Source organism: Oncorhynchus kisutch, linkage group LG8 (assembly GCF_002021735.2).
Source record: "Oncorhynchus kisutch isolate 150728-3 linkage group LG8, Okis_V2, whole genome shotgun sequence".
In the NCBI taxonomy this organism is placed as follows: domain Eukaryota; kingdom Metazoa; phylum Chordata; class Actinopteri; order Salmoniformes; family Salmonidae; genus Oncorhynchus; species Oncorhynchus kisutch.
In genome coordinates, this window is record NC_034181.2 from 2,118,460 (window position 1) to 2,138,798 (window position 20,339).

At 44.6% G+C, this 20,339-nt stretch overlaps 1 protein-coding gene across 1 annotated transcript in view; it reads right to left on the reverse strand.

Annotated features, from left to right (window-relative positions):
• The window catches only part of tmem8b (transmembrane protein 8B), a 222,202-nt gene that overhangs the window by 130,866 nt on the left and 70,997 nt on the right, over positions 1-20,339 (reverse strand). The window contains exon 3 of the mRNA XM_031829529.1: positions 8,762-8,969. Coding sequence (XP_031685389.1) covers positions 8,762-8,969 — 208 coding nt within the window. The remainder of the gene's footprint in view (positions 1-8,761; positions 8,970-20,339) is intronic.

A 20,339-nucleotide genomic window follows, 5' to 3' on the forward strand; every position in this document is an offset into this window, starting at 1 on the left:
ACCCCAGGAAGAGTAGCTGCTGCCTTGGCAGGAACTAATGGGGATCCATAATAAACCCCAGGAAGAGTAGCTGCTGCCTTGGCAGGAACTAATGGGGATCCATAATAAACCCCAGGAAGAGTAGCTGCTGCCTTGACAGGAACTAATGGGGACCCATAATAAACCCCAGGAAGAGTAGCTGCTGCCTTGGCAGGAACTAATGGGGATCCATAATAAACCCCAGGAAGAGTAGCTGCTGCCTTGACAGGAACTAATGGGGATCCATAATAAACCCCAGGAAGAGTAGCTGCTGCCTTGACAGGAACTAATGGGGATCCATAATAAACCCCAGGAAGAGTAGCTGCTGCCTTGACAGGAACTAATGGGGATCCATAATAAACCCCAGGAAGAGTAGCTGCTGCCTTGACAGGAACTAATGGGGACCCATAATAAATACCAATGCTCTTAATAACACATTATTAAAATGCCTTTATGCAGATGACCTGCTGTCCCCAACAAAAGAGAGGTTACAGCAACAATTTGATTATCTGCAACAGCTGTCATACCTGACAATCAATAAATTTTCCAGAAAATGTCCAGATGTCAGGGAAACCAGTAACCATTTTTACTGGGCTCTACACAAACACACTAACACATATTTGGGGCAAAAAAATCTTCTACACAGGGAACTTCAACCTGGCCTTGAATGAGCTAAAAGACAACCACCTAAAAGGAAGTGACACATTCCACCACGAAGCACTTCACCTACAGAGAGATGAACCTGGAGAAGAGTCCCCTAAGCCAGCTGGTCCTGGGGCTCTGTTCACAAACACAAATAGACTCCACAGAGCCCCAGGACAGCAGCACAATTAGACCCAACCAAATCATGAGAAAACTAAAAGATAATTACTTGACACATTGGAAATAATTAAGCATTTGTCCCTAAACAGACATGGTGGCACAATACCAGACCAGACCACTGTGACTGGTGCTGAGCAATTAGTGCTTTTTAATGGTCAGTTCAGTTTCGCTTTTGAAAAAAATCACTGTTTTTGATTTTGGTTTACACTTTGGGGGGGACATTAAATGCACTATGCATTATGTGGGTTGAATGCTGTAACAACACAGAATAAAACAATGAATAAAAGTCCCATGATTGTAGTGACTGTTCATTACTGCTGATCACTCAGCAGGAGCAGTAGAGATACTCTGAATGATGGGCTATGAAAAGACAACTGACATTTACTCCTGAGGTGCTGACTTGCTGCACCCTCTACAACTACTGTGATTATTATTATTGGACCATGCTGGTCATTTATGAACATTTGAACATCTTGGCCATGTTCTGTTATAATCTCCACCCGGCACAGCCAGAAGAGGACTGGCCACCCCTCTTAGCCTGGTTCCTCTCTAGGTTTCTTCCTAGGGACATTTTGGTCTGTTTGTCGTAGCCACCATCAGCAGAAGGGCCATATAAATACATTTGATTTGATTTGATGAACCATCATTCATTCACATTACTTTACTTTAATAAAAATACAAAAATGATTTGATGAATTTATTATTTCATTCCAAGTCATCATCTCATCTCTATAGAGCTGCTGTCTGACAAAATCACACTTTTAGTAGTTCTTCAAAGGTAAATAAGGCATACTTTTATGACTGCTGAATACCAACTATTAAATAACTTAGATTCATTATTTTCTAGCTCAGGAAGTAACTGCTTTCAATCCCTCTCCATCTCACGTTCTCTCTTCTCTCAGTCTCCATGTTTGCTCCGGCACAAACCGGACAAGTTTAAGCAGGCACGCAATGGATTATGGTCATTGGAGTTAATTACCACGTTTTCTGCACTTAAACTATGTAGAATATTGCCATGTTGGAAACTACAACTCCCTACCACATCACACAGTTCAGGCTTCCTCTGATTTATCTCTACAGAAACTACAACTCTCTACCACATCACACAGTTCAGGCTTCCTCTGATTTATCTCTACAGAAACTACAACTCCCTACCACATCACACAGTTCAGGCTTCCTCTGATTTATCTCTACAGAAACTACAACTCCCTACTACATCACACAGTTCAGGCTTCCTCTGATTTATCTCTACAGAAACTACAACTCCCTACTACATCACACAGTTCAGGCTTCCTCTGATTTATCTCTACAGAAACTACAACTCCCTACTACATCACACAGTTCAGGCTTCCTCTGATTTATCTCTACAGAAACTGCACATCGAACTCACAGAAAGAAAAAAAAACTAAATGTAATTCAAATAATTGAACCTACGTCGGCCAATTTTATAGTTATTTAATTAAAACCAAAAAATAACAGACATTTTGGTCAAGCTCAGCTCAAACTGTGACTGACCCAAAATGAAGAAAATCCTTGACTATGTACAGACTCAGTGAACATAGCCTTGCTATTGAGAAAGGCTGCTGTAGGCAGACCTGGCTCTCATGAGAAGACAGGCTATGTGCTCACTGCCCACAAAATGAGGTGGAAACTGAGCTGCACTTCCTAACCTCCTGCCAAATGTATGAACATACATATTTCCAACAGATTACAAAGGCCCATAATGGTATTTTAGATTTGTCTAATTTATCTACACAATCTATCTAAAGTCAGCTGTGGATCGAAGCTGTGATATTATGTGAGATAAGATTTACTTGCAGCATAGATAAACCAACCCCACCCATGGATTTATCCTCTACCAACCAACCAGCTAAATGTAAAGGTGGTTTTATCCTCTACCAACCAACCAGCTAAATGTAAAGGTGGGTTTATCCTCTACCAACCAACCAGCTAAATGTAAAGGTGGTTTTATCCTCTACCAACCAACCAGCTAAATGTAAAGGTGGGTTTATCCTCTACCAACCAACCAGCTAAATGTAAAGGTGGGTTTATCCTCTACCAACCAACCAGCTAAATGTAAAGATGGTTTTATCCTCTACCAACCAACCAGCTAAATGTAAAGGTGGATTTATCCTCTACCAACCAACCAGCTAAATGTAAAGGTGGTTTTATCCTCTACCAACCAAACAGCTAAATGTAAAGGTGGTTTTATCCTCTACCAACCAACCAGCTAAATGTAAAGGTGGATTTATTCTCTACCAACCAACCAACCAGCTAAATGTAAAGGTGGTTTTATCCTCTACCAACCAACCAGCTAAATGTAAAGGTGGTTTAATCCTCTACCAACCAACCAGCTAAATGTAAAGGAGGTTTTATCCTCTACCAACCAACCAGCTAAATGTAAAGGTGGTTTTATCCTCTACCAACCAACCAGCTAAATGTAAAGGTGGTTTTATCCTCTACCAACCAACCAGCTAAATGTAAAGGTGGTTTTATCCTCTACCAACCAAACAACCAGCTAAATGTAAAGGTGGTTTTATCCTCTACCAACCAAACAACCAGCTAAATGTAAAGGTGGATTTATCCTCTACCAACCAACCAGCTAAATGTAAAGGTGGTTTTATCCTCTACCAACCAACCAGCTAAATGTAAAGGTGGTTTTATCCTCTACCAACCCACCAGCTAAATGTAAAGGTGGTTTTATCCTCTACCAACCAACCAGCTAAATGTAAAGGTGGTTTTATCCTCTACCAACCAACCAGCTAAATGTAAAGGTGGTTTTATCCTCGACCAAACAACCAGCTAAATGTAAAGGTGGTTTTATCCTCTACCAAACAACCAGCTAAATGTAAAGGTGGTTTTATCCTCTACCAACCAAGCAGCTAAATGTAAAGGTGGTTTTATCCTCGACCAAACAACCAGCTAAATGTAAAGGTGGTTTTATCCTCTACCAAACAACCAGCTAAATGTAAAGGTGGTTTTATCCTCTACCAAACAACCAACCAGCTAAATGTAAAGGTGGTTTTATCCTCTACCAAACAACCAACCAGCGAAATGTAAAGGTGGTTTTATCCTCTACCAACCAACCAGCTAAATGTAAAGGTGGTTTTATCCTCTACCAACCAAACAGCTAAATGTAAAGGTGGTTTTATCCTCTACCAACCCACCAGCTAAATGTAAAGGTGGTTTTATCCTCTACCAACCAACCAGCTAAATGTAAAGGTGGTTTTATCCTCTACCAACCCACCAGCTAAATGTAAAGGTGGTTTTATCCTCTACCAACCAAACAGCTAAATGTAAAGGTGGTTTTATCCTCTACCAACCCACCAGCTAAATGTAAAGGTGGTTTTATCCTCTACCAACCAACCAGCTAAATGTAAAGGTGGTTTTATCCTCTACCAACCAACCAGCTAAATGTAAAGGTGGTTTTATCCTCGACCAAACAACCAGCTAAATGTAAAGGTGGTTTTATCCTCTACCAAACAACCAGCTAAATGTAAAGGTGGTTTTATCCTCTACCAACCAAGCAGCTAAATGTAAAGGTGGTTTTATCCTCGACCAAACAACCAGCTAAATGTAAAGGTGGTTTTATCCTCTACCAAACAACCAGCTAAATGTAAAGGTGGTTTTATCCTCTACCAAACAACCAGCTAAATGTAAAGGTGGTTTTATCCTCTACCAAACAACCAGCTAAATGTAAAGGTGGTTTTATCCTCTACCAACCAACCAGCTAAATGTAAAGGTGGTTTTATCCTCTACCAAACAACCAGCTAAATGTAAAGGTGGTTTTATCCTCTACCAAACAACCAACCAGCTAAATGTAAAGGTGGTTTTATCCTCTACCAAACAACCAACCAGCGAAATGTAAAGGTGGTTTTATCCTCTACCAACCAACCAGCTAAATGTAAAGGTGGTTTTATCCTCTACCAACCAAACAGCTCAATGTGAAGGTGGTTTTATCCTCTACCAACCAAGCAGCTAAATGTAAAGGTGGTTTTATCCTCGACCAAACAACCAGCTAAATGTAAAGGTGGTTTTATCCTCTACCAAACAACCAGCTAAATGTAAAGGTGGTTTTATCCTCTACCAAACAACCAACCAGCTAAATGTAAAGGTGGTTTTATCCTCTACCAAACAACCAACCAGCGAAATGTAAAGGTGGTTTTATCCTCTACCAACCAACCAGCTAAATGTAAAGGTGGTTTTATCCTCTACCAACCAAACAGCTAAATGTAAAGGTGGTTTTATCCTCTACCAACCCACCAGCTAAATGTAAAGGTGGTTTTATCCTCTACCAACCAACCAGCTAAATGTAAAGGTGGTTTTATCCTCTACCAACCCACCAGCTAAATGTAAAGGTGGTTTTATCCTCTACCAACCAAACAGCTAAATGTAAAGGTGGTTTTATCCTCTACCAACCCACCAGCTAAATGTAAAGGTGGTTTTATCCTCTACCAACCAACCAGCTAAATGTAAAGGTGGTTTTATCCTCTACCAACCAACCAGCTAAATGTAAAGGTGGTTTTATCCTCGACCAAACAACCAGCTAAATGTAAAGGTGGTTTTATCCTCTACCAAACAACCAGCTAAATGTAAAGGTGGTTTTATCCTCTACCAACCAAGCAGCTAAATGTAAAGGTGGTTTTATCCTCGACCAAACAACCAGCTAAATGTAAAGGTGGTTTTATCCTCTACCAAACAACCAGCTAAATGTAAAGGTGGTTTTATCCTCTACCAAACAACCAGCTAAATGTAAAGGTGGTTTTATCCTCTACCAAACAACCAGCTAAATGTAAAGGTGGTTTTATCCTCTACCAACCAACCAGCTAAATGTAAAGGTGGTTTTATCCTCTACCAAACAACCAGCTAAATGTAAAGGTGGTTTTATCCTCTACCAAACAACCAGCTAAATGTAAAGGTGGTTTTATCCTCTACCAAACAACCAGCTAAATGTAAAGGTGGTTTTATCCTCTACCAACCAACCAGCTAAATGTAAAGGTGGTTTTATCCTCTACCAAACAACCAGCTAAATGTAAAGGTGGTTTTATCCTCTACCAAACAACCAACCAGCTAAATGTAAAGGTGGTTTTATCCTCTACCAAACAACCAACCAGCGAAATGTAAAGGTGGTTTTATCCTCTACCAACCAACCAGCTAAATGTAAAGGTGGTTTTATCCTCTACCAACCAAACAGCTCAATGTGAAGGTGGTTTTATCCTCTACTAACCAACCAGCTAAATTGAAAGGTGGTTTTAACCTCTACCAAACAACCAGCTAAATGTAAAGGTGGTTTTATCCTCTACCAAACAACCAGCTAAATGTAAAGGTGGTTTTATCCTCTACCAAACAACCAGCTAAATTTAAAGGTGGTTCTATATTGTACATTGTTATTCTTTGTACAAGATGGATTTTCTGTGCTGTTAACATCTGTCAAACCGCATAAAGACAACAATGAATGTTCCCTGTTTAATCTGCTGTTAACAGAATGTGTGTTGATCTCTCCTGTATGCCCTCAGAAGCTCCACCTGACATGTGCTAATAAAATAATTAAGATGTAATTAGTAGATAAACCCTGCAGCAGAGCGCAGCGCTGGGTAATCAACCATAAAACCACATAACGACGGAACAACAACACATTTCTCTCTTGCTCTCATTTCTCTCCTCTCCTACAGCCTCTTTGTTCTACAGTGACATTTCAATATTGAGACTAGCTCACATGCAGTGCAACATCTCTGCCTGAGAAAGGTGTACCTAAAATATCACAAACACAGCTCTGCTGATTGAAGGCTCTGCAGCATTAGTCAGAGGGCCATTTTGTTACAGAACAGTGGGGACTCTGCAGCATTAGTCAGAGGGCCATTTTATTACAGAACAGTGGGGACTCTGCAGCATTAGTCAGAGGGCCATTTTATTACAGAACAGTGGGGACTCTGCAGCATTAGTCAGTGGGCCATCTTGCCTCAGCCATCAGGGGCTCTGCAGCATTAGTCAGAGGGCCATCTTGGCTCAGCCATCAGGGGCTCTGCAGCATTAGTCAGAGGACCATCTTGGCTCAGCCATCAGGGGCTCTGCAGCATTAGTCAGAGGACCATCTTGGCTCAGCCATCAGGGGCTCTGCAGCATTAGTCAGAGGGCCATCTTGGCTCAGCCATCAGGATGCTACATCTCCATTACAGTGTCTGTCTGCTCACAGAAAAGCCAGGCTGAAGCAGAACATTTCCAAGTTTAGACTACAACATGCTTTAATAACACACACACACGTGCGCACGCACACACCCCCGCACGCACACATACGCACGCGCACGCACACACCACACATCACACACACACACACACACACACACACACACACACACACACACACACACACACACACACACACACACACACACACACACACACACACACACACACACACACACACACACCACACATCACACATCACACAAGCACACACCACTCATGCACACACACACCAGCTCAGAGGTTCCTACAGACAGGATATGGCCCAGTTTGAGGACAGGTACAGACATGGCATGAGTGTGACAGACTAGGCATGGTCGGGAAGTAGCTACTAGCTTGAAGACTTTGAAAGCCTGTTTGACTACTGCTAATTAAACAGACACTGCTGAGACAAACAGAGCAGAATCACCCTGACAGCAGAGGCAGAAGACCACAGACTGCCCTGACAGCAGAGATAGAAGACCACAGACTGCCCTGACAGCAGAGGCAGAAGACCACAGACTGCCCTGACAGCAGAGATAGAAGACCACAGACTGCCCTGACAGCAGAGATAGAAGACCACATACTGCCCTGACAGCAGAGGCAGAAGACCACAGACTGCCCTGACAGCAGAGATAGAAGACCACAGACTGCCCTGACAGCAGAGGCAGAAGACCACAGACTGCCCTGACAGCAGAGATAGAAGACCACAGACTGCCCTGACAGCAGAGATAGAAGACCACAGACTGCCCTGACAGCAGAGATAGAAGACCACATACTGCCCTGACAGCAGAGATAGAAGACCACAGACTGCCCTGACAGCAGAGATAGAAGACCACAGACTGCCCTGACAGCAGAGATAGAAGACCACAGACTGCCCTGACAGCAGAGATAGAAGACCACAGACTGCCCTGACAGCAGAGATAGAAGACCACATACTGCCCTGACAGCAGAGATAGAAGACCACAGACTACCCTGACAGCAGAGATAGAAGACCACATACTGCCCTGACAGCAGAGATAGAAGACCACAGACTGCCCTGACAGCAGAGATAGAAGACCACAGACTGCCCTGACAGCAGAGATAGAAGGCCACATACTGCCCTGACAGCAGAGATAGAAGACCACAGACTGCCCTGACAGCAGAGATAGAAGACCACAGACTGCCCTGACAGCAGAGATAGAAGACCACAGACTGCCCTGACAGCAGAGATAGAAGACCACAGACTGCCCTGACAGAAGGGGTAGAAGACCACAGACTGCCCTGACAGCAGAGATAGAAGACCACAGACTGCCCTGACAGAAGGGGTAGAAGACCACAGACTCCGTGGGAGCGTTGGGTTAGCACTGTGCTAACTGTCAGTACGCCCCATCGGCTCTGCCTTGCTTTAGCTGGTGATCTGATCAGGGATGGAAAGCAGGCATCTCAGCCCGATGGAGATCCAGTCCATCTCTCTATCTGACCAGCAGCTATGCGCCACCCTCTGACCCTCTATTGGATCAACCAAACGGTGCAACTCAAAACCTAACCTCCATTTCTCAAGAGGTACCAGGCAGGGGTGTACCTTATCCCTGTATCTGTTTAAAACACTATGCTAACATACTCAACAGACTGTGTGGGGAAAAGAACTCTCCAGCCAGAGAAAAAAAGCCCGACCATCATCCAGAAAGACTCAGCATGTCCATTCATCCAGACTCACCTTGACAGAGATCTTTCCCTCATCCTTGGGCAGGTGTGCAGCCAGGAACCAGTCCCCGGGGAGGGGTGAGGTCACATTGAACACCCCTGTGGTGCGGTTTGGTAGAGTCCAGGTGAGAGTGACTGCAAAGGACCCTGGGACGATGGTATCCTGTGGGAATCGCGTGTGGAGGGGGTTGATGACGGGAGGGGCTCCTGCTCTGAAGTACCTAGAGACAATAACAAACACCCTTTAGTTAATGCCGTAAAGTACAAGGACACAGACTTTTTAGTCATCACACACAGTGTAGACACAAATACACGCACTTCGTGACAGTTATCTTCCCCAGGAAGACAGAGAGCTTTCATCATTTAGTGTGATCTAAAACCTGCAAGCTGTTGAAATTATGGGCTTCACTTTCCTCATTATATAAATGATAAATCAGAGGAGCAACTAGAGAATTAATTAGAGAGAGAAAGAGCAAGAGAGAAAGAGTGAGAGGGTGAAAGAGTGAGAGAGCAAGAGAGAGCAAGAGAGAGCGAGAGAGAGAAAGAGAGAGCGAGAGAGAGAGAGAAAGAGAGCAAGAGAGAGAGAGAGCAAGAGAGAGAGAGAGATAGAGAGAGAGCGAGAGAGAGAAAGAGAGCAAGAGAGAGCGAGAGAGAGAGAGAGAGCAAGAGAGAGAGTGTGAGAGAGAGCAAGAGAGAGAGAGCGAGAGAGAGCGAGAGAGCAAGAGAGCAAGAGAGAGAGCGAGTGAGAGAGCTCTGGTGAGAGAGAGAGAGTGAGAGAGATAGAATCAACTATTAAAGACTACCAGAACCTACTGAATTCTCAAATTACATTGAATGAACTACTAGACAAAATCCTCCAACCTAAAAGGCTAAAAGGCCTCTGGTATTGATGGTATCCTAAATTAAATGATAAAATATACAGACCACAAATTCCAGTTGGCTCTACTTAAACTCTTTAAACTTTTAACTCTTTAACAAATAATATTTTCAATTCAATAATTTTATTTGTCACATGACCTTACAGTGAAATGCTTACTTACAGCCCTTAACCAACAATGAAGTTTTAAGAAAAATACCTAAAATAATAGGAAATAAAAGTAACAAATAATTAAAGAGCAGCAGTAAAATAACAATAGTGACACTATATACAGGGGGTACCGTTGAGGTACCGTTAGTTGAGGTAATTGAGGTAATATGTCCGTGTAGTTAGAGTTATTAAAGTGACTATGCATCGATAACAATAGAGAGTAGCAGCAGCATAAGGGGGGATGCAAATAGTCTGGGTAGCCATCTGATTAGAGGTTCAGGACTCTTATGGCTTGGGGGTAGAAGCTGTTTAGAAGCCTCTTGGTTATAGACTTGGAGCTCTGGCACAGCTTGCCGTGCGTTAGAGGAGAGAACAGTCTATGACTAAGGTAGCTGAAGTCTTGACAATTTTTAGGGCCTTCCTCTGACACCCCCTGGTATAGAGGTCCTGGATGACAGGAAGCTTGGCCACAGTGATGTACTGGGCCGTTTGCACTACCCTCTGTAGCGCCTTGCAGTCGAGGGGGCCGAGCAGTTGCCATACCAGGCAGTGATGCAACCATGCTCTCGATGGTGCAGCTGTATAACTTTTTGAGGATCTGAGGACCCATGCTAAATCTTTTCAGACTCCTGAGGGGGAATAGGTTTTGTCCTGGCATCTTCATGACTGTCTTGGTGTGCTTGGACCATGATAGTTTGTTGGTGATGTGGACGCCGAGGAACTTGAAGCCTCAATCTGCTCCACTACATCCCTGTCGATGAGAATGGGGGGGGGGAGCTCGGTCCTCCTTTTCCTGTAGTCCACAATCATCTCCTTTGTCTTGATCACGTTGAGGGAGGGGTTGTTGTCCTGGCACCACATGGCCAGGTCTCTGACATCCTCCCTATAGGCGGTCTCGTCGTTGTCGGTGATCAGGGCAACTACTGTTGAGTCAACGGCAAACTTAATGATGGTGTTGGAGTCGTGTCTGGCCATGCAGTCATGAGTGAATAGGGAGTACAGGAAGGGAATGAGCATGGACCCCTGAGGGGCCCCCTGTGTTGAGTATCAGCGTGACAGATGTGTTGTTACCTACCCTTACCACCTGGGGGTGGCCAATCAGGAAGTCCAGGATCCAGTTGCAGAGGGAGGTGTTTAGTCCCAGGGTCCTTAGCTTATTGATGAGCTTTGAGGGCACTATGGTGTTGAACGCTGAGCTGTAGTGTCAATGAATAACATTTTCACATAAGTGTTCCGTTTGTCCAGATGTGAAAGGGAAATGTGGAGTTCAATAGAGATTCCACAATTTGTGGACCTGTTGGGGCGGAATGCAAATTGGAGTGGTTCTACGGTTTCTGGGATAATGGTGTTGATGTGAGCCATGACCAGCCTTTCAAAGCACTTCATGGCTACAGACATGAGTGCTACAGGTCGGTTGTCATTTAGCCAGGTTACCTTAGTGTTCTTGGGTACAGGTACTATGGTGGTCAGCTTGAAACATGTTGGTATTACAGACTCAGACAGGGAGAGGTTGAAATGTCAGTGAAGACACTTGTGATTTGGTCAACGCATGCTTGGAGTACACGTCCTGGTAATCCGTCTGGTCCTGCGGCCTTGTGAATGTTGACCTGTTTAAAGGTCTTACTCACATCGGCTACAGAGAGTATGATCACACAGTCGTCCAGAACAGCTGATGCTCTCATCCATGTTTCAGTGTTACTTGCCTCGAAGCGAGCATAGAAGTAATTTAGCTCGTCTGGTAGGCTTGTGTCACTGGGAAGCTCGCGGCTGTGCTTCCCTTTGTAGTCTGTAATAGTCTGCAAGCCCTGCCACATTCAACGAGCATTGGAGCCGGTGTAGAATGATTCAATCTTAGTCCTGTATTGACACTTTGCCTGTTTGATGGTTCGTCGAAGGGCATAGCGGGATTTCTTATAAGCTTCGTGGTTAGACTCCGCTCCTTGAAAGTGGCAGCTCTACCCTTTAGCTCAGTGTGGATGTTGCCTGTAATCCATGGCATCTGGTTGGGGTATGTACGTACAGTCAATGTGGGGACGATGTCATCGCACTTATTGATGAAGCCAGTGACTGATGTGGTGTACTATTCAATGCCATCAGAAGAATCCAGGAACATATTCCAGTCTGTGATAGCAAAACAATCCTGTAGTTTAGCATCTGCTTCATCTGACCACTTTTTATTGACGAGTCAATGTTACTTCCTGCTTTAGTTTTTACTTGTAAGCAGGAATCAGGAGGATAGAATTACGGTCAGACTTGACAAATGGAGGGAGAGGGAGAGCTTTGTACACGTCTCTGTGTGTGGAGTAAAGGTGGTCTAGAATTGTGTTTCCTTCTGGTTGCACATTTAACATGCTGGTAGAAATGAGATAAATGGATTTAGTGGTCTACAGTTTATCATGAGATACTCTACTTCAGGCGAGCAAAAACTCGAGACTTCCTTAGATATCGTGCCTCAGCTGTTGTTTACAAATATACAAAGACCGCCACCCCTTGTCTTACCAGAGGCTGCTGTTCTATCCTGCTGATACAGTGTATAGACCGCCACCCCATGTCTTACCAGAGGCTGCTGTTCTATCCTGCTGATACAGTGTATAGACCACCACCCCTTGTCTTACCAGAGGCTGCTGCCTATACAGTGTGTAACCCACCAGCTGTATGTTATTAATGTCGTCGTTCAGTCACGACTCGGTGAAACATAAGATATTACAGTTTTTAATGTCCCGTTGGTAGGATAAATGTGCTTGTAGTTCGTCCACTTTATTATCCAACGATTGTACGTTAGCCAACTGTACCGATGGCTGCTTGCCGCCGTATCCTCACAAGGCACCTCAATTTCCTTCCGCGATACCTGCGTCTCTTTCTCCTGCGAATGACGGGGATGAGGGCCTTCTCGGGAGTCTGGAGTAAATCCTTCTCGTCCGACTTGATAAAGAAAAATTCTTCGTCCAATTCGAGGTGAGTAATCGCTGTTCTGATTCCAGAAGTAGCAACAACATTATGTACAAAATAAGTTACAAACAATGCAAAAAATAATAATAAGTAGCACCATCCCCGCCGGCGCCATTACATCATCCTCAGTTCATCTGGAACCTTCTGGAACCGAGGGCTGATCACCATTACATCATCCTCAGCTCTTCTGGAACCGAGGGCTGATCACCATTACATCATCCTCAGTTCATCTGGAACCTTCTGGAACCGAGGGCTGATCACCATTACATCATCCTCAGCTCTTCTGGAACCGAGGGCTGATCACCATTACATCATCCTCAGTTCATCTGGAACCTTCTGGAACCGAGGGCTGATCACCATTACATCATCCTCAGCTCTTCCGGAACGTTCTGGAACCGAGGGCTGATCACCATTACATCATCCTCATCTTCTGGAACCGAGGGCTGATCACCATTACATCATCCTCATGTTCTGGAACCGAGGGCTGATCACCATTACATCATCCTCATCTTCTGGAACCGAGGGCTGATCACCATTACATCATCCTCAGCTCATATGGAACCTTCTGGAACCGAGGGCTGATCACCATTACATCATACTCATCTTCTGGAACCTTCTGGAACCGAGGGCTGATTACCATTACATCATCCTGATCTTCTGGAACCGAGGGCTGATCACCATTACATCATCCTCATCTTCTGGAACCTTCTGGAACCGAGGGCTGATCACCCCAATCCGCAACAGTGGAGAGAAATTTGATCACAATAACTACTGTGGGATATGCGTCATAAGCAACCTTGGGAAAATCCTCTGCATTATCATTAACAGCAGACTTGTACATTTCCTCAGTGTACTGAATGTACAATGTACTGAACAAATGTCAAATTGGGTTTATACCAAATTACAACAGATCACGTATTCACCGAGCAGACCATAATTGACAAAGAAACAAGCCAAAAGAAAGGCAAAGTCTTCTCATCGTTTGTTGATTTCAAAAAAGCTTTTGACTCAATTTGTCGTGAAGGTCTGAGGGTCGACTCAGAGGGTCTGCTATACAAACTGGCATGAGGGTCTGCTATACAAACTGGCATGAAGGTCTGCTATACAAACTGGCATGAAGGTCTGCTATACAAACTGGCATGAGGGTCTGCTATACAAACTGGCATGAAGGTCTGAGGGTCGACTCAGAGGGTCTGCTATACAAACTGGCATGAAGGTCTGAGGGTCGACTCAGAGGGTCTGCTATACAAACTGGCATGAAGGTCTGAGGGTCGACTCAGAGGGTCTGCTATACAAACTGGCATGAGGGTCTGAGGGTCGACTCAGAGGGTCTGCTATACAAACTGATGGAAAGCTGTGTTGGAGGAAAAACACTCGACATTATCAAATCCATGAACACAAAGAACAAGTGTGTAGTTAAAATTGGCAAAAAACACACATTTCTTCCCACAGTGCCGTGGGGTGAGACAGGGATGCAGTTTGAGCCTCACCCTCTTCAACATATATATCAATGAATTGGCGCGGGCACTAGAACAATCTGCAGCACCCGGCCTCATCCTACTAGAATCTGAAGTCAAATGTCTACTGTTTACTGATGTTCTGGTGCTTCTGTGCCCAACCAACAAGGGCCTACAGAAGCACCTAGATCTTCTGCACAGATTCTCAGACCTGGGCCTTGACAGCAAAATCTCAGTAAGACAAAAAATAATGGTGTTCCAAAAAAGGTCCAGTCGCCAGGACCACAAATACAAATTCCATCTAGACACCGTTGCCCTAGAGTACACAAGAACTATACATACCTCGACCTAAACATCAGCGCCACAGGTAACTTCCACAAAGCTGTGAACGATCTGAGAGACAATGCAAGAAGGGCCTTCCACGCCATCAAAAGGAACATCAAATTTGACATAACAATTAGGATCTGGCTAAAAAATACTTGAATCAGTCATAGAACCCATTGCCCTTTATGGTTGTAAGGTCTGGGGTCCGCTCACCAACCAATAATTTACAAAATGGGACCAACACCAAATTGAGACTCGGCATGCAGAATTATGCCTATGACATTTGAAATGTCTTTATTCCTTTGGAACTTTTGTGAGTGTAATGTTTACTGTTCATTTTATATTGTTTATTTCACTTTTGTATATTATCTACTTCACTTGCTTTGGCAATGTTAACACGTTTCCCATGCCAATAAAGCCATTTGAATTTAATTTAATTTAATTGTGAGAGAGAAAAAAATATTCCTGTGGCTCCTCCATTCACAGACAGACAGGAAATTGTGACTTACGTTATTAAGATTTGTACAAAAATATTCAGGTAGACATTTTCCTGGCTGTTGATGTCATGTGTACCATTCCTGGCTGACGCATGCGTGTGCCGATAGGAAGCATGGGGAGTGAGTAGCTCCGTTTTGTACCGACAAAACTATGGTTATATGGAGAAGCCAGACAACAAATTTCAAATTAAACCTCTAAAATCGACAGATCAACTGGGAGAGAGTGAGCGGTCAGTTAGGTACAACAACCAACCAATCAGTTGGTAAAGCGGTGTGGCGACACTAATCCAACAAGCCATGGCTTCCCCCAGAGGAAAAGACAAGGAGCAGCTTTGGTTATTAAACCAAGTCAATAATGTAGGCTCACTAGCCTCTGCTTTGTTGTTTAACTAATGAGGCCTGTTCTGCCTCTGTTGAAGTCTTTTTCCCAGACAGAGTGAACAGTAAAGTAAGACTCCCTCTCCTTTATTGAGTCATGTTATCTGCTAGCTTTTGAAGGGGGTCTCTTGATGAGGGGGTATGTTAATGAGGGGGTATGTTAATGAGGGGGACTCTTAATGAGGGGGTTTCTTAATGAGGGGGTATGTTAATGAGGGGGGTCTCTTGATGAGGGGGTTTCTTAATGAGGGGGTATGTTAATGAGGGGGACTCTTAATGAGGGGGTCTCTTAATGAGGGGGTATGTAAATGAGGGGGTCTCTTGATGAGGAGGTTTCTTAATGAGGGGTTATTCTTAATGAGGGGGTATGTTAATGAGGGGGTTTCTTAATGAGGGGTTATGTTAATGAGGGGGTCTCTTGATGAGGGGGTTTCTTAATGAGGGGATACTCTTAATGAGGGGGTTTCTTCATGAAGGTGTCTCTTAATGAGGGTGTATGTTAATGAGGGGGACTGTTAATGAGGGTGTATGTTAATGAGGGGGACTGTTAATGAGGGTGTATGTTAATTAGGGTGAATGTTAATGAGGGTGTATGTTAATGGGGGTGTATGTTAATGAGGGGGCTGTTAATGAGGGTGTATGTTAATGAGGGTGAATGTTAATGAGGGTGTATGTTAATGAGGGTGAATGTTAATGAGGGGGTATGTTAATAAGGGGGACTCTTAAATGGAGGGGTCTGTTCATGAGGGGATATTTGCAGGGTCTTTCATTATTTTGGACTATTTCCTACATTGTAGAATAATAGTGAAGACACCAAAACTATGAAATAACACATATGGAATCATGTAGTAACCAAAAAAAGTGTTAAACTAATCTAAATATATTTTAATATTTGAGATTCTTCAAAGTAGCCACCCTTTGCCTTGATGACAGCTTTGCACAGTCTTGGCATTCTCTCTCTAATACTGTAAATGTCCTGGGGACTTTAAGTAGCAACCACCTATCGGACCGGGTATGGTACCATAGCAACCACCTAGCAGACCGGGTATGGTAACATAGCAACCACCTATCAGACCGGGTATGGTACCATAGCAACCACCTAGCGGACCGGGTATGGTACCATAGCAACCACCTAGCAGACCGGGTATGGTACAATAGCAACCACCTAGCAGACCAGGTATGGTAACATAGCAACCACCTAGCAGACTAGGTATGGTACCATAGCAACCACCTAGCAGACCAGGTATGGTACCATAGTAACCACCTAGCAGACCAGGTATGGTAACATATCAACCACCTAGCAGACCAGGTATGGTAACATAGCAACCACCTAGCAGACCAGGTATGGTAACATAGCAACCACCTAGCAGACCAGGTATGGTAACATATTAACCACCTAGCAGACCAGGTATGGTAACTGCTGGTGGTGAAGGAGACCAGACTACAGAGGTAAAGAGGGAGTTTACCTGCTGGTGGTGAAGGAGACCAGACTACAGAGGTAAAGAGGGAGTTTACCTGCTGGTGGTGAAGGAGACCAGACTACAGAGGGAGTTTACCTGCTGGTGGTGAAGGAGACCAGACTACAGAGGGAGTTTACCTGCTGGTGGTGAAGGAGACCAGACTACAGAGGGAGTTTACCTGCTGGTGGTGAAGGAGACCAGACTACAGAGGTAAAGAGGGAGTTTACCTGCTGGTGGTGAAGGAGACCAGACTACAGAGGGAGTTTACCTGCTGGTGGTGAAGGAGACCAGACTACAGAGGTAAAGAGGGAGTTTACCTGCTGGTGGTGAAGGAGACCAGACTACAGAGGGAGTTTACCTGCTGGTGGTGAAGGAGACCAGACTACAGAGGTAGAGAGGGAGTTTACCTGCTGGTGGTGAAGGAGACCAGACTACAGAGGTAAAGAGGGAGTTTACCTGCTGGTGGTGAAGGAGACCAGACTACAGAGGGAGTTTACCTGCTGGTGGTGAAGGAGACCAGACTACAGAGGTAAATAGGGAGTTTACCTGCTGGTGGTGAAGGAGACCAGACTACAGAGGTAAAGAGGGAGTTTACCTGCTGGTGGTGAAGGAGACCAGACCACAGAGGGAGTTTACCTGCTGGTGGTGAAGGAGACCAGACTACAGAGGTAAAGAGGGAGTTTACCTGCTGGTGGTGAAGGAGACCAGACTACAGAGGTAAAGAGGGAGTTTACCTGCTGGTGGTGAAGGAGACCAGACTACAGAGGGAGTTTACCTGCTGGTGGTGAAGGAGACCAGACTACAGAGGGAGTTTACCTGCTGGTGGTGAAGGAGACCAGACTACAGAGGGAGTTTACCTGCTGGTGGTGAAGGAGACCAGACTACAGAGGTAAAGAGGGAGTTTACCTGCTGGTGGTGAAGGAGACCAGACTACAGAGGGAGTTTACCTGCTGGTGGTGAAGGAGACCAGACTACAGAGGTAAAGAGGGAGTTTACCTGCTGGTGGTGAAGGAGACCAGACTACAGAGGGAGTTTACCTGCTGGTGGTGAAGGAGACCAGACTACAGAGGTAGAGAGGGAGTTTACCTGCTGGTGGTGAAGGAGACCAGACTACAGAGGTAAAGAGGGAGTTTACCTGCGGGTGGTGAAGGAGACCAGACCACAGAGGGAGTTTACCTGCTGGTGGTGAAGGAGACCAGACTACAGAGGTAAAGAGGGAGTTTACCTGCTGGTGGTGAAGGAGACCAGACTACAGAGGGAGTTTACCTGCTGGCGGTGAAGGAGACCAGACTACAGAGGTAAAGAGGGAGTTTACCTGCTGGTGGTGAAGGAGACCAGACTACAGAGGTAAACAGGGAGTTTACCTGCTGGTGGTGAAGGAGACCAGACTACAGAGGTAAAGAGGGAGTTTACCTGCTGGTGGTGAAGGAGAACAGACTACAGAGGGAGTTTACCTGCTGGTGGTGAAGGAGACCAGACTACAGAGGGAGTTTACCTGCTGGTGGTGAAGGAGACCAGACTACAGAGGGAGTTTACCTGCTGGTGGTGAAGGAGACCAGACTACAGAGGTAAAGAGTGAGTTTACCTGCTGGTGGTGAAGGAGACCAGACTACAGAGGTAAAGAGGGAGTTTACCTGCTGGTGGTGAAGGAGACCAGACTACAGAGGGAGTTTACCTACTGGTGGTGAAGGAGACCAGACTACAGAGGGAGTAGTAAAAAGGCTTTGTAGATGAACACATTCAAATGTAGCTTTCTGTGCATATACATATATTGTACGCCCAATTATTCAGTTTTTGATTTGTTAAAAAAGTTTGAAATATCCAATAAATGTCGTACCACTTCATGATTGTGTCCCACTTGTTGTTGATTCTTCACAAAAAAATACAGTTTTATATCTTTATGTTTGAAGCCTGAAATGTGGCAAAAGGTCGCAAAGTTCAAGGGGGCCGAATACTTTCGCAAGGCACTGTATATTGTTGGGTTATGAGAATATGAAAAATACTTATTCATGTCACTGAGGGAGAAAAGGTAATGTATTACGTTTACATTATGTCAGGATGTGTTATTGTTATCCATCAGGGATCCTATGGGAGGAGAGGAGACACAGTCTGGTACCAGTCACCATGACAGCCGTGAGCACTTTGGGGTAGAGGTCAGGTCAGATGAAGTGAGGAAGAACAGATATCACTAAGGTTCTGGCTAGCGACAGAGATGCATTGGCTGTTCAGATGTGTAGGAGGAGATTCGCCATAGGAGGAAGGGTTAAATATCAGTGCTTGTGTGAACATGTTGTCTAATGCAACTGTATTGACCCTCTGGGAGAATAAACGTGGTTTGAGCTTTCATAGTGGGTCTGACACTCTGAAAATTAGAACCTAACAAAATAAAGATAGGTCCAACCACCATTTGGTTCAAGGTGCAATGGTGGGTGAGTCCAGTCTATGTAAGACAGAGGAGGCTGCATGATAAACAGAGTCCAGTCTCTGTAAGACAGAGGAGGCTACATGATAAACAGAGTCTAGTCTCTGTAAATTTTGAACAACACAGGAGCTAAAATGGAACCCTGGGGGACACCTCTATAAATCTCTAGAAAGCTAGACTTGTGACATATTGTGTTCTGTCAGTTTACTTCACTGAGACCAATGTCTAGCTAGCAACGATTCATGGTCAACTGAATAAAAGGCCTTTGATAAATCCACAAACAGAGCAGCACGGCTTTTTATCAAGTGGGTTAAGGATGTCATTTGTCATTTGACTGCAGCCACCCTAGTCATAGACTGTTCTCTCTGCTACCACACGGCAAGTGGTACCGGAGCGCCAAGTCTAGGTCCAAGAGGCTTCTAAACAGCTTCTACATGTTTCTGTGCGTTTTGTGCGTTTTGTTGCCAACCTTACTTTGCTACCTGACAACTTTACGGTTTTTACTTTTTTTTAACTTTTTAATTAGCGTTTATATTTTTAGTTTTTCCTCACTCAACTTTTTTTCATTCAACTTTTTCACTCTGGACGCTTTATCTGGACATGGTTCGTCAGGACCTCCAACAGCCGAAGCTAAGTAGTAACTTTAACATGATGCCTTCTAATTGCAGTCGCTCTACAGGAGAACTGTGCTACAAGCCCAGCTTCAGACGCAATCGTTAGGCAAGGGTAATTTCAGTGTAGGAAAGGATGAAACAGCGTCTGTGCCACCAGTAAGTACAGATAGTAACGTTAGTATAAATCCCCTCACACGGTCCCCACAGCCGGACAACTTTCTCATGGTTTCTGGAGGGAAATGCTGTAGGAATGCTCAACCGGTGTCGCTCATTCAGCCGACAGAAACTTTCAACCAGTTTTCCCCATTAAGCAGCGAGTCGAAGTCTGAGGCCGAGCCTTCTCTTGTCTCTACTCCTCCCGTTACGGGGTCTGAGACGCCGAAGCTTCCCGCCATTAGCTCTAACAAATTGAAAACCCTAGTCAGTGGCGACTCCATTACCCGCAGTATTAGACTTAAAACGA